At 52.4% G+C, this 14,048-nt stretch overlaps 1 protein-coding gene across 6 annotated transcripts in view; it reads left to right on the forward strand.

Annotated features, from left to right (window-relative positions):
• Arap1 (ArfGAP with RhoGAP domain, ankyrin repeat and PH domain 1) overlaps positions 1-14,048 on the forward strand; it is a 59,166-nt gene that overhangs the window by 27,728 nt on the left and 17,390 nt on the right. For 3 of the 6 annotated variants that reach the window (XM_070035079.1, XM_070035077.1, XM_070035080.1), the window contains exons 4-13: positions 6,017-6,198; positions 6,729-6,796; positions 7,627-7,748; positions 7,863-8,012; positions 8,365-8,434; positions 8,683-8,803; positions 9,206-9,408; positions 9,846-9,952; positions 11,851-12,050; positions 13,576-13,661. In XM_070035079.1, the coding sequence (XP_069891180.1) occupies positions 6,017-6,198; positions 6,729-6,796; positions 7,627-7,748; positions 7,863-8,012; positions 8,365-8,434; positions 8,683-8,803; positions 9,206-9,408; positions 9,846-9,952; positions 11,851-12,050; positions 13,576-13,661 (1,309 nt within the window). The remainder of the gene's footprint in view (positions 1-6,016; positions 6,199-6,728; positions 6,797-7,626; positions 7,749-7,862; positions 8,013-8,364; positions 8,435-8,682; positions 8,804-9,205; positions 9,409-9,845; positions 9,953-11,850; positions 12,051-13,575; positions 13,662-14,048) is intronic. The other 3 variants (XM_070035078.1, XM_070035082.1, XM_070035081.1) reach the window with 3 other exon arrangements.

The raw sequence follows: 14,048 nt of genomic DNA on the forward strand, positions 1-14,048 counted from the left end.
GGGCTGCTGTGGGAGATGTAGCCCTCTTGTCTCCTGCCCACAACAGCAGGATGGTCTATGGGGCAGCTTAGAGAGATCTGGCAGTAGAGGCCCATGGAGGCCCAATAGGCCTAAAGAAGGGAGCAGTCGGATAGACTTCATGGAGGAGGAGACGTGTTCTGTGCATACAGTTGTTGACAGCCTTAGTGGATATAGAAAAGCCCCTGGCAGAAGCCTGGCCCACAGTAGGTCCTTAAAAAGGCAGCACCTATTGAAGGGAGAAGGCGGAACATGTGGAATGAGGCCATGGGGCAGAATTGAAGCGAAGCAGGCTCTGCTGTAGCTGCTGTCCAGCAGGGTGAGGAGCTGGCTACCTTTCCAGTTCCTCATGCAGGCAGGGTGGTCATTCGCTTACTGGAGCCCCTCTGTGTTGGATGATGCTGATGCACAGAGGGGATGTGGCCCCATGAGAGGCATATATCCATTCTGGCAGGAATGGTTTGTGCTGAGACTGGAGCAAAAGTGAGTGAGAGAGAGATCTGGGGTGTGCTGGAGGGTCTGCCTGCAGCCTCATGGAAGAGGAAGAAGGGCAGCAGCAGGGTGGAAGAAGCAGGAGGCATAGGATGAATGCCTGGCTGCTGAGAAGGCCAGGGCATGAAGGAGGAAGTGAACAGCTGGGAAGTTCTCCTTGTGGAAAGGGACAATTGGGAAAGTGACAGTTGATCCCAGATCTCTGGCCTGGCCTCACCTGGCTGTGCTAGTGAGAGTCCCAGGCCTGGGATTGGCCTGGGTCCTTCCAAGGCCTGTATGGGGAAGGCCTTTACTCTAGCCTGGGTCCTTGGTCCTCTGAGCTCACCCCAGAGTGCTAAATATTGGCAGACACAGCCATGTTGAGTGGTCAGAAATGTGGAGGCTGGGGGAATCCCAAAGCAATCAGAAGCATGAGGGGAGGTCCATGGGAGACAGGAAAAATGGAAAGATGTATGATCTGTGTTTTTGGTAGAAAATAGGAGTTTGGCTGAACAGGAAGAGTGTTGCAGGTGGAAGGAATGGTATGTGTGAGGGCTCTGGAGTGTGCTTTCATAGGGTGCAGCTCAGTTGGTCAAAGAGGGCTAGAATATGAATGGGGGGGGGGTAAGACCAAGACCCTCTCTGTAACCTACCTGCCCTAAAGGTGAGCCTAATCTCTCTGACCAGAGATGGCAGGTAGATAAAAGATTGAAGGGGAGCCAGGTGCGGTGTAGGAGAGGGCTATAGGTGGTTTTCTGGTTCAGCTTGCAGGGCTGAGTCTCCTTTGGCCTCAGCCAGGGTGAGAAAGCTGTGCTGATGATTTGTGGAAATGGCTCCCCCTTACTGCATGATCAGTAAGCTTGAAGGCCAGTGAAGGGAAACTGAGGCTCAGGGGTGAAGTGATCAGTTTTAGATCTCACACTCAAGCCTAGATCTAAGACTCAAACCCTTTCTCCTGCCTGAAGTCATCACACTCTGTCTAGGACAGATCCTGTTTGTACTTGGTACTAACTAAATAGTCATTAATGGTGCCCCTTACAATCCAGAAATATTTCTGGTTTATGCAATGAGTGAAAGAATCACTCTGCTTTTGGCTTGTTCTTCAGTTCCCATGTATAAGGGTTTCTTTGTATTTTCTCTAATCTATAAATCAAGTTCTTTTATTGATATTATTATTATTATTAATTAGCAGTAACTTAGGAATTGACCTCAGGACCTTGCTAGGCAGGCATGCTACCACTTGAGTTTGTGTTGATTATTAAAAAAAAATTAAATTGTTATTATAAAGGTGGTGTACAGAGAGGTTATTGGGACAATAACACCCCTTCCCTCACTCTCTCCCAGTTTTTCCCTCCCACCCCATCCACAAAATTGTATAGTTCATTTTCAACATGCGTTGATTTTTTTAAAAGTTTTATTGTAAAGGTATTGTACAGAGGGGTTATAGTTACCTAAGTAAGGCAATGAGTACATTTCTTGTCAAACATTGTTACCCCTTTTTTGTTTTTCTCTCACTTCCCTCCCCTCTCCCTCCCATGGTGACTTTTTTTTTTTGTCGGTCGTGGGGCCAGAACTCTGGGCCTGAGCACTGTCCCTCGGCTCTTCAGCTCAAGGCTAGCACTCTACCACTTGAGCTACAGCGCCACTTCCGGTTTTCTGGTGGTTTATTGGATATAAGAGTTTCATTGACTTTCCTGCCCAGGCTGGCTTTGAACCGTGAACCTCAGATCTCAGCCTCCTGAGAAGCCAGGATTACAGGCGTGAGCCACTTGCACCCAGCTCATGGTGACTATTTTTAAGATAAAGTCTCACCTTATGCCTAGGCTGGCCTGGACTCTGGTCCTCCTATTTACTTGTGCTTCTCCACATTGCTGGGATGATAGGTGGATGTCATCTTGCTTAGCCATTATGATTCCCCAAATACACTACTCCCAGCCATTAGTGGAGATATACTTTCTTGAACTTTTATGCTCAAGCTGGTTGAAATCTGCATCCACAAATCTCTGGCTCCCAAGTAATGAGGATTATACGTTTGAGCCTCTACACCTAGTCATAAATCAGATTTCTTACTTAGCCTGTGCACTCAGGATGGAGTGTATTAACACCTGTCTGGGGACCCAATTCTGCACAAGGACAGCAAATGGTTCACATGCTTCTTAGCTGGAGGAGGATGAGCTGAAGGGGTCAGGGGTATGGGTGGGACAGTTTTGCCAGGTGTCAGGGGATGCCTGCAGGCCAAGGTCCACTGAGATGCACTTCAAGGTATAGGTGGGTACAGTGACAATGCATGAGTAAAGGCTCAGAGGGGCCATTGTGGCAAGCTAGCATGTTCTAGTAGGCTGGGGCAGATGCCAGTGGGAAGCATGGGGCTGGGGCAGGGATGCTCCTGAGGCCCTTTTCTCAGAAGTGTACACTACCCTTTCCCTTTGGGGATTTCCCACATGCTGTGTCTTCCTGACCCTACTTCTGCTTCTCTGGGTCCAGTCCTGACTCAGCAGGCACATGCCCTGCACTGTGCTGCTAGAAGGGTCAGCCAGGAGACTTCCTGGAGGAGGTGGCTAGAATGGAGCCTCAAGAACTACAAGTTCCCCGCTTCTGGGGACACGGTTCTCTCCCTGTAAGACCTCTGCTGGGAGAGGAGTCCTTTGCCTGTGTCCTCTCTTCTCATCACGGGGACAGCGGCCAGCTGTGAGAACTATGATCTTGTCTTTCTTGGAGAGAAAGCTACTCCAGAGCTGGCTGTACCTTGAGTATGAGAGGCTGGTTCTTGGCTGGCCTTCTTTGTAAGCTGTTGTGCTGGATGCTTGTGTTCAGATCCCAGCAGCAGAATCAAGGACCAGTGCCTTAGTTACCTCATCTGCAAAGTGGGACAATAAGCCTTAGCTCATAAGGCTTTCATAATAAATTAAATTAATCTATGTAAAGTACTTAGAAGGTAACTGGGAACACACACACACACACACACACTCACACACACACACACACACACACACACACACACACACACACACACACACACACACACACACACACACACACACACACACACACACACGAGAATTTATCCAGATATTTATATATAAATTCCTACTTAGAGCTGGGAATACAAGAATGAAAGAGTAGAGCCCACAGTTGGGCAGCAGACCCCATGCAGGTGCTCAGGACAGTGGAGGGGATGTTTTGCATGCAGACAGGGGAGGGCTAATGCTGCTTGAACCCCTATTACCACCCTCTCCATTTCAAGCTGGCCGGGCTTTGGGAACCAGGCCTACTCAGGCCAGCTTGCATTGGAGGAAACAGTCTGTCCTGCCTGCACTGGACCACAGTCTGGCTGGCCCTGGCCCTGTTGGGTTTTGCTCTCAGCTAATCACAGGCCCAGCTCCACAGGCTGCTTTGTCTTGGCCTCTGGGAGGCAGCAGTGCAGCATCCACATGCTTGTCAGGAAATCTCCAAGTATATCATGCTGACCAGCTGCCCCCTCTTTCCCAGCTGGTGCCCCTGGGCAGGTAGGCACTCACTCAGTGGTTTCGCTCACCCTCCCATTTTTATTCCTAATGACCAGCTGTCTACCCGTCCATCCACTATTTGTCCATCCACTGGCATGCTCTTACCAGCCACTCACCTGGCCCTGCCCTGATGTGGTAGTGTCAAGTCAGAGGCTTCCCCTGTCCTGGAGGGACTCGGGATTAAGTGGGGCAGGCAGGGGCAGGCAGCCTGATGCAGTGCTCACTGCCGGTCTTGTTAGACTCAGCCGAACAGTGAAACTCTTGAGACCACCATTGCTCCTTCCCGCCCCCTGGCATCAGAGAGGAAGACAAGGGCGCCAGGGCTGTGGCAGCTCTTTCTCTGCAGTGGGGGGGTTCTCATAGCAATCCATGCCACCCCTGTGGCCCTCCAGGTGACAGTTCAGGGGCAAGGTCCTGTCCTTGAAGGAACAGAATAAGCAGATGACTCACAGGGCCCCTGCCTGCCTTGAAACCTCTTGCCCCATGGGGGTTAGTGTACCTTCTAGCATGTTCTAACATCCCAGACTTTGGAGCCTTAGGTCCCTGTCTGGATATGCCTGGTTGCAAGTCAGCACAAGCCCTGGCTTGTGCCCCAGGTGGAGTGTCTGCCGACAATCTCTCCTGTCCCAACACAGGTCCCACATAGGCTACTGTTGCCAAGGCAGCACTGCTTAGTAACATGGCTGCCCTGCTAGGAGAGGGTGGCCAGCCGCTGGTTGGACTCCACACAGGAGGAGAGAGGGGCAGATCCCCTCCCATCTGCACACAGAGAAAGGATAGTTTTAATACTAGTGATGCAGAAGGAGCCATGGGTCCTAAGATGAACACAGTGGTGGAGCTGGACTTTGGATCCTGCCAGCAGAGCATCTGGCACATAGGGCATGCTTTGAAAACTGAACAATGAGTCTAGAGCTCACAGAGGAGGGAAATGGGTCACAAGGGAGGAGAGAGGAAAGAGGACTTGGCTCTAGAGGCAAGAACAATGGGATGCTCTTGAGACTGGAAGCTGAGAGAGGGGGAACTCTGGTAGAGGGAAGAGTGGGAGCCACAGCCGAGGTAGACACGTCATATCACACACAGCCACCTCTGGGAACACAAGGGCAGAGCAGAAATAACCCACGCTGCTGCTTGTTGGCTTCTGGGGGATACAGACAGACAACAGCTGGCTGGGCCAGGCCTGCAGAGCTCAGGCTTGTTCTGGCTATGGGCTGGAGCGTCCCAGGTGCTAGTATGTGACACAGCCTGCCCACTGAAACAGTCCTCACTTCATAGAAGAGGAAACCAAGGGTTAGAGAGGCTGGGCACTTACCCTAGGACACAGGAACTAAGGGACTGAGCCGAGGTTCAAATCCTGGTTGTCAGTGACAAAGCCCTTCAGGAGATATTCAGTGGCAGAGAGTAGGGTGCCAGGATGACAGTTGCACTGAGGGAGGTAATCCCAGGGGGCCTGAACCTGGCCCTGGAGGGTTGGGGAGGGATGACAGCAGAGGGATGAAAATGATAGGGTGAGGGGGGTAGAAGGGGCCTACAGGTAATAGGAGGTGGTGAATATGCAAGTCTGGGCAAGAGAGGAGGCGGCCTGGGTCTACACGTCAACAGTTCAGGGACTCAGGAGTTGGCTTCTAAGACTGGTCTGTGCCTCAGCCCCTGTCCATTTCAGTCCCTTCTTACTCCTTTGCCAATGGAGGTCAGGCCTCACCTCCCCCAGGAAGCCTTCCCTGATTCCCCATGTAGTCTTCACCTTTCCTCCAGCATGGAGGTCCTGAGGATAAAAACTGGAGCCTGTGGACAGGTGGTCATCTCATTTAGGCAAAGAGATGCCTGCCTAAAGTACCAGGAGGGTGAGGCAAGGGTGTGTGTGTGTGTGTGTGTGTGTGTGTGTGTGTGTGTGTGTGTGTGTGTGTGTGTGTAGGGTTCCTTTCTGCAAAAGTGTTTGCTGTAGCACAAGTGAGCATGGGCTCAGTGGCCTTGAGCCCCTGGCTCTGTTGCTTAGTGACATCCAACTTTTGTTCTGACCCCAGTCTTCCCTCCAAGGAGGAGGAGTTACTGCTGTCCTCACTGTCAGCTGGTCCCCAGCCAGAGCCTGTGGAGCACCCGTCTTCCCTCCCGTCCACCCTGGTCCAGGGACCTCCCCAGCCTCCATCACCACCTCTGTGTCCTCCTGAGATACCTCCCAAACCTCTTCGCCTGCCCCCGGAGTTTGGTAAGTGCCACAGCCAGCCAGGGTTCCCTGCAGGTTGGGTTGGGCTCTGGATTGGCTCTGCAGAGCATGCAGCCAGCACACTCGCTCAGTCTAGCAGTCACCAGCCCCCTGTGTAGCCTGGGCCAGTCCTGGGCCCTCTGGAGCACCAGTCTCTATATTCCCACCTGCCCTCCAGACTGGCAGGCCTGGACCCTGGTAGACTCCTGAAGTAGCGTGGTATTAGGAGTCTTGAGTTGGCTCCCCATGGAATGATCTGAGTTTGTACCTTGCTAGTCTTTAGTGCATAGTCCTTGTCCCTGTCCCCAAGTTTGCTGCCTGGTCAGCACTGCTTGTGGTGGCCCTGCCTCTCCTTAGGTATAAATTGCACTTCCTGTCCCCAATCCCTTTCTTTTGAAAACCAGGCTAGGGTGGGGCTGGGGGTGAGACCTTCCTGGTCTGAGGGTGTCCTTTGTGAAGCTAAGAATGGTGCCCAGGGGAGATGGCCAGGCCAGGCTCCTTGTTCTGAACGTCCCTTTATCCATTCTTTCCAGATGACTCTGACTATGATGAGGCCCCAGAGGAGGGGCCAGGGGCCCCTGCTAGCGTGATGACCAAGAAGGTGGGACAGGGCAGTGGTTGAGGCCATGTGCCCATGGAATGGAGGGGGGCTGTCCAGAGACCCTCCCAAACAGCATGGCAGACATTTCCCAGGAGAGCTCCTCTCCCAATTCCATCATCTTGCCTTAGAGGGGTTGGGGTCAGGTACAGAGCCAGAATCTTGGGCTAGGGCCTCGGACTCCTGCTCTAGATTTTAGCTGCACCTGGCTGGGTGGTACCTTCTGTGTGGTACCTTCTGTGTTTCTGTCACAGAATAAACTGTCCCTTTCTTTGTCTGTTTTCCTTTCTGTGTTCCCAGAGCACCTTCCTTCTGAGTGCTTGTATTGTCTCTCTCCTTCTGAGACTGTGTGTGTGTGTGTGTGTGTGTGTGTGTGTGTGTGTGTGTGTTGTGCCTGTGCCAGTACTGAGGCTTGAACTCAAGGCCTAGGTGTGCTGTCCTTTAGCTTTTTTGCTTCAGGCTAGCACTCTGCCACTTGAGCCATAGCTCCACTGCTGGCTTTTTGGTGATGAATTGGAGCTAAGAGTCTTACAGACTTCCCTCCCTGGTCTGACTTTAAACTGTGATCCTCAGATCTCAGCCTCTTGAGTAGCTAGAATTATAGGCATGAGCCACTGGCTGCCAGCTTGTCTTTCTGTCTTCCCCAAGTCAGTGTCTGGTACTGTTTCTTCTGTCTCTGTGACCTGGGTCACTGGGTCTCTGCTGGTGGGTGTGTGTGTGAAGAAACAGAAGTGAAAGTGCTGAGTTGTGGGTTAGGGGCAGTAGGCATGGCAGTGGGCGGGTGACATGGGGCTTGAGGGGAAATGTGGCACTAAATGGGTCTGTGGGGACAGGAGGAGCCCCCTCCGATCCGAGTCCCGAGGGCTGTGCGTGTGGCCAGTCTGCTGAGTGAAGGGGAGGAACTGTCTGGGGATGATGAAGATGAGGATGACCACGCCTATGAGGGCATCTCCAAGTGAGTGTCCATTCCACCAAGTCGCCCTCCCTCTCACCCCTGGCACTCCCATCTCCCCACCCCAGCCTGAGGGACCCCCAGCCTGGCTCTCCTCTTTCCCTCCTCTTGTCCTAGCAGTGGGTGGCCCACCAGCAGCCTAAGTCCACCCTTGCCCAGCCTGATCCAGGAGCTCTTGCCGTGCCCCATGGATGAACTGCCTGGGGGCTCCACCCCCACCACATCAGTCATTAAAGCCGGCTGGCTGGACAAGAACCCACCACAGGGGTGAGTGGGGCCTGTTGGCCCTTGCTGGTTGTTTGCATGGGGCAGGTATGTCAGAACATAAAAGTTGTCCTGAAACTAAAATCTAGACACACCTTACAACCGCTGACTCACCCCCCCCTGTTTTATTACCCTTACAATTGGGAAGGCCTATTTTGCGTCTGACTTAAATCATTTTTGCTGTAGGTTTAGTCTATCTTCCTCTTAGAGGCCATGTGGGATCTTTTTCTCCTTTGAACCTGGCTGATCCTAAATTTGCAGGAGGTTTCTAGGGGGGCGGGGGAGGCTGGGGATAATGTAGAAACCCGCCTTCTGAGCCCCAGTTCTTTGCTCCTCTGTTCCTCTGCCTGTCCAGATCATATATCTATCAGAAGCGATGGGTGAGGCTGGACGCTGGGCACCTGCAATACTTTGACAGTAATAAGGTAAGGCTGCCAATCGGCCAGTCGTCCCTGACTTAACCTTTCCTTGCTCCTGCCTGAGCCTAGGCCGTTCTCCAGCACTTGGTCCTAGCTGATTCTCAGCAGGGCTGAGGGCAGTGGGCTGGGTGAGCCCAAGGTCATCTTGGCCACCTGCGGCAGGCAGGCCTGCGGCTTGCATTTTAGCTGAGGCCAGGGGAATGGGGGTTCCCACCCACACTGCCTGAAATACACCACTTTTCTCTTTTCCCCAGGATGCCTACTCTAAGCGCTTTATCCCAGTAGCCTGCATCTCCCGGGTGGCTGCTATTGGGGACCTGAAGTTTGAAGTGATTACAAACAACCGGACCTTTGCCTTCCGGGCAGAGAGTGATGGTGGGGAGTTCTGGGGTTGTGTTGTATGTGGGGGGTGGCTGGAGGAGGGGAGTGTATACAGAAGAGACTGGAAGTCTTGCCAGATGTAGGGAAGAGAAACAGGGCCCACCTGATCCCCCAACTGGGGAAGCAGTGCCCCTTTGTGGGTGGGAGAAGGAAGAGAAACCTTTATGGCTGGCTCTGATCCACACATTCCCTGACCCCAGAGCCACAGGTCCCCATGCACAGGGAAACAGACTTCAACAGGTACAGTGGCTTGCCTAGTGTAAGTGGCACAAACGGAGCTAATTTAGGTTGGAGATATAGCAGAGTGACAAGCCATCTGGGTGGGCTTTCTGGTAGAGGTGTTGGGGGGTGGCCCTGGCCAGCTCAAGCTCAAGTGTAACCTTTGCCCTTCTGCAGCTGAGCGGAAGGAATGGATGCAGGCTCTGCAGCAGGCAGTGGCTGAGCAGCATGCCCGTGCCCGGCTGTCTAGTGCTTATCCCTTGGGAGTGCAAGGCTCCGATCAGCCTGACAGAGCTGGCAGTCTGGAGCTTCGAGGGTTTAAGAACAAGCTGTATGTGGCTGTGGTCGGGGACAAAGTACAGCTCTATAAGAATCTGGAGGTGCGAAGGGTTTGACCAGGTCACTGAAACTACCCTGTCCCTTGTCTGCCTACTAGTTCTTCTCCTTGCCCCATGCCCACTCACTCTGATCCCTCTGCCTGCCCCGTACCCACCTACTGAGCCCTCTTCCTACTTCACACCTACTTCACGCCTTGATGCTATGCTTTCCCTATTTGCCTTCCCTGCACTGAGTCCTGCTCTTGGTCCCCCTCCTACCTCTGGTTCTCATCTTACCACTGTCCTCCATCCTTGCCTGGACTCCCATATTGCTCACAAACCCTGAGCCCAGCTTTTTGCCCTACTCCTACTCCCTAGTACTCCCTAAGCTCCCTCCTACGATGTTTCTAGTCCCTTGGTACTATATTCCTTTTTCTCCCTACTTCTGGGTTATAAGCTTATGCTAAAACCTTGTGTTTGACCCTTCCCCTACCTGTCAGGAATACCACCTGGGCATCGGCATCACCTTCATTGACATGAGCGTGGGCAATGTGAAGGAAGTAGACCGGCGTAGCTTTGACCTCACCACACCCTACCGCATCTTCAGGTGAGTCTCCTCCCCGTGGCTCAATGGCTTCCTCCCTCTTTCCCAGCACTTTCTTTTTGCATAACAGGGGAAGCCCCTCCTCCTTCTATTTTGGGTCTCCCCCTTCTCAGCCTTGCTTTATAACACCAGCCTAATACTACCAGCCCTGAGCCCAGCTGGCTGTCCAACAGGACCTGCTGGAGCTCTAGGCCTGCCTGTCTGATGCCTCGGTGGGCATCACCTCTGTGACCCCTTGCCCTGGGAATCCCTGCCTCCTCTCAGTCCTGTGTAGCCTGTCACCATCCCTGTGAGCTCCCACTGCCTGTGGCTCTCCTGTCTTGCCCCTTGTCCTCTTGGCAGAGCCCTGCGGGCCCCCTGCACCCTGGCACTCACTTTTCTGAGCCCTTAACTCTGCCCACACTGATCACAGAGGCCTTTTTTCTTTTTTTTTTGGTCAGTCATGGAACTTGAACTCAGGTGCTGTCACTGAGCTTTTTTGTTCAAGGCTGGTGCTCTACCACTTTATGCCATAGTGCCACTTCCAGTTTTGGGGTGATTAATTGGAGATAAGAGTCTCATGGACTTTCCTGCTCGGACTGGCATTGAATCGAGATCTTTAGCTCTCAGCCTCCTAATGCCTCTATCTAGGATTATACTCAAGAGCCACCAGCACCCAGCTTCCCTCTGTATGATTCTGAGGTTGCCCCCATTGCCCTGGTTGGCGACTGCCATCAGCCTTAATGGAGCTGATGGGGTTGGCATAAAGGGCTTCTTTATTGTGGTTGGTCGAAGTGTGCTTGTGCTTGTTTTGAACACTGGCAACTGTAGTTTGACATTCTGGTAGAGAGTGCGGTGTCTTCAGCTCCTCTCTCTCTCTCTCTCTCTTTTTTTTTTGTCAGTTGTAGGGCTTGAACTCTGGGCCTGGGCACTATCCCTGAGCTCTTCAGCTCAAGGTGAGCACTCTACCATTTGAGCCACAGTGCCACTTACTGTTTTCTGGTGGTTAATTGGAGATAAGAGTATCACAGGCTTTCCTGCCTGGGATGGCTTTGAACCATGATCCTCAGATCTCAGCCTCCTGAGCAGCTAGGGTTACAGGTGTGAGCCACCAGCACCCAGCTTCACCCCTTCTCATAAGGTACTTGGTGCTCACACACTGGACCTCTAGCAGCAGTACTTTCCTTTGCCACAGCAGGGTGGTGCAGCCTCTTGAGCATACATGTGGTGTTTAGAGGTAGTGGTGGCAGTAGGGAACTAGCCATAGGGGTCTTTTTTGGAGAAAGTGGAGGGAGATAATCATCTCTTCATTGCCCAGCCAGGTCTTCTTACCCTGAAGAGCAGCAGACAAGTGACAGGGCTCCAGGTATCTGTGTGTTGAGTTGTTGAAGCTCTTGGTGGGTTAGAGTCACAGTTGGGGCTGGGTAGGAAGCAGGTTGAGGATAAGGGTGAGAGACACCTCCCTATCCTCCCTTCCTTTCCACATAGACATTGACAGGTTGGTCTTTGTCCTTGGGGTGCCCTCTGCCCTCCTGCCTGTCACAGGGTTGTTCCTGTCCATCTTCTAGCCTCTTAATTCCAATCAGCAGAGGTTCTGGGAAGGCACTGTGCCAGCTTGTCCCTTTGCAAATGCTGTTGCCTGTGTGTAGAACACTCTTCTACTTCTCCTGGCTTAACACTTACCTGTCTGGTCTCAGCATCATTTCTCTCCATTCCCCTGGCTTCTCCAACTCGTGTGCCTCAGGTGTATGGTGTCCTTTCTGTGTCCATGCTTGCCATCTCCACCATACCCACCAATGCTCTTCCTTCTGACTCAGATCTCCCCCATCTTGTCTCCTCACTTTATGCTATGCTTGCCTTCTATCATCTCCCAAGTCCTTCCAAGCCCTTTCTCACTGGTCTCCCTATTCCTATGTCCCCAGCTTCTCAGCTGACTCAGAGCTAGAAAAAGAGCAGTGGCTGGAGGCCATGCAGGGAGCCATTGCTGAGGCCCTGTCTACCTCGGAGGTGGCCGAGCGCATCTGGACTGCGGCCCCTAACAGGTTCTGTGCTGACTGCGGGGCTGCCCAGCCCGACTGGGCCTCCATCAACCTCTGTGTCGTCATCTGCAAGCGCTGTGCAGGTGTGTGTGCATGTGATGGGCACTAGGCAGAGGTGGATGGGGCTAGCTGATTGATGGCAGGTGACCTGTCTGTCAGGCAGGACTGGAGCCACAGTTCTGATGTTGTTTCTGAGTGCCAAGCCATTCTTGCTAGGATTGACTTTCAGCCTTACATTGCAAGGCAGGGCTGTATGCTTACATTGCAAGTGGGGACCTTGGAGACACAGAGGGGAAGATGGTACTTGGTGTGTAAATGGGCAGGACTCAAGCCTGGGCCTTTTTGGGTCTCCTCCATGGGGCACTTGGGCTGAGCCAGGCTCTGCAGAGTGAGGGTGGAACTGGTGTTTTCTCCAGAAGGGATGGGAGGCAGGGGCCCCAAGGACATGGTCAGTGTTGTAGGCCAGTCCCTGGCTGGTGGGCAGAAGCTGAGGTTGGAAACCAGTGCAAGGGAACGAAAGAGGGTGGAGCCCAAGGTTTCTTCACTCTGAGTTATGAAGCTCTAGCTTGTGGCAGGCCTGTGCTTTGTGTAGGGGCTGACAGTGCCCAGGTGGTGGCTTTGGATAGCCATAGATGGGATTCCCTTGGGTGTGAATCCAGAAGTAAGGACAGGTCTGGAGAAGTGACTGAGCTTGAAGGAGGACCCGTGGGATATCTAGGGCAGACATGAGTCTGGGCTATGAGGTCTGGGTACAAGAAAATGACAACCTTGCTGGGACTAGATAATGAAGGCATTAGCTTCGTAGGCAGGAGACTGACCCGAGGGGACATGGGGTCCCATGTCAGGTTTCCTAAGGATGGGGTGCCCAGGCTATAGCTAGGTAGTACTAGGCACTTTGTACCCACAGTTTTTTGTTTTTTTTTTGTTTTTTTTTTTTTTTGCCTCTCATGACCTGTAGCCAAGCATTCCCTAAGGCTCCAATCACTCCCCCCACCTTTCATTCCACCAAGATTTCTTAGTCACTTACTGTGTGCCAGAATCTGTTCTAGGTGCCAAGGGCAGCCTAAAGCAAGTAGTCAGGTTCCTGTAGGCAGTTTGGTAGTCCACTTGGAAAGGCCAAAAAAAAATACAGGAACCAATTGAAGTATTAGGACTGCCAAGTGCTAGAAAAGGAATGTATTGTTTGGGAAACCTTCTCTGAGAGGGTGGCATGTCAGCTGAGACCTAGAAGAAGGTGCCACCGTGGGGAGATGGGAAAGAATCCAGGCAAGAAGGTGGGGTTGGAGGGAAGGAGGAATTTACCTCTAGTTCTGGGGAGCAGCCAGACATGTGAAGCAGGGATTTACCATGATGGGATTTGCATCTCTAAGCGTTCAGCTGGCAGTATAACTGGAAAGTGGCCTGCAGGGGCCCAGTGTGGCTATAGGGAGTCCAGGTGAGGATTGCAGGCTTCTGTACTCTGGTGTAGGGAGGAGGGGCATGTGACCAGATTCCAAAGCTGGGCTAGGACTATAAGCTTTAGCTTCTGAAGCCTGCTTGTGGGCCCTGGATGGACACTGGGGGTGGATGAGCAGGGCCCAGATGACTGAGGCTGGACTTCATCTACAGGGGAGCACCGTGGCCTGGGTGCTGGAGTCTCCAAGGTACGGAGCCTGAAGATGGACAGGAAGGTGTGGACAGAAACACTCATTGAGGTGGGGACACTTCCCCACCCCATCTGCCATACTTGCCTTTGATGTGTGAGGTTCACCCTTCTCAGCCGCTGCCTGGGGATGTCATTCCCTTCCCATCTCATTGATCGCTTTGGAACTGCGATAATCTAGTGGGTGGGGATTTTGGAAAGGCCAGCTTTTGGCAAAGTCAGCAAAGTGGCCAATGAGCTAAGAATGTTTATATAGTTTTAAAAAGTTGTTAAAAGAAGGAAGAAGATATGCAACAGAAACTGTGTACGTCTGAAAAGCCTAATCTCTGTACTGTTTGATCTTTTAGAGAATTTGCTGAACCCTGATCTAGTTCAACTTGTATTCCATTGCACAGATGTGGAAACTAAGGCCCTGGACAAATTACCCAGCAAGTCCTTA

This window comes from Dipodomys merriami, unplaced genomic scaffold (assembly GCF_024711535.1).
Source record: "Dipodomys merriami isolate MVZ:Mamm:240054 unplaced genomic scaffold, mDipMer1.0.p SCAF_25, whole genome shotgun sequence".
Taxonomy (NCBI): domain Eukaryota; kingdom Metazoa; phylum Chordata; class Mammalia; order Rodentia; family Heteromyidae; genus Dipodomys; species Dipodomys merriami.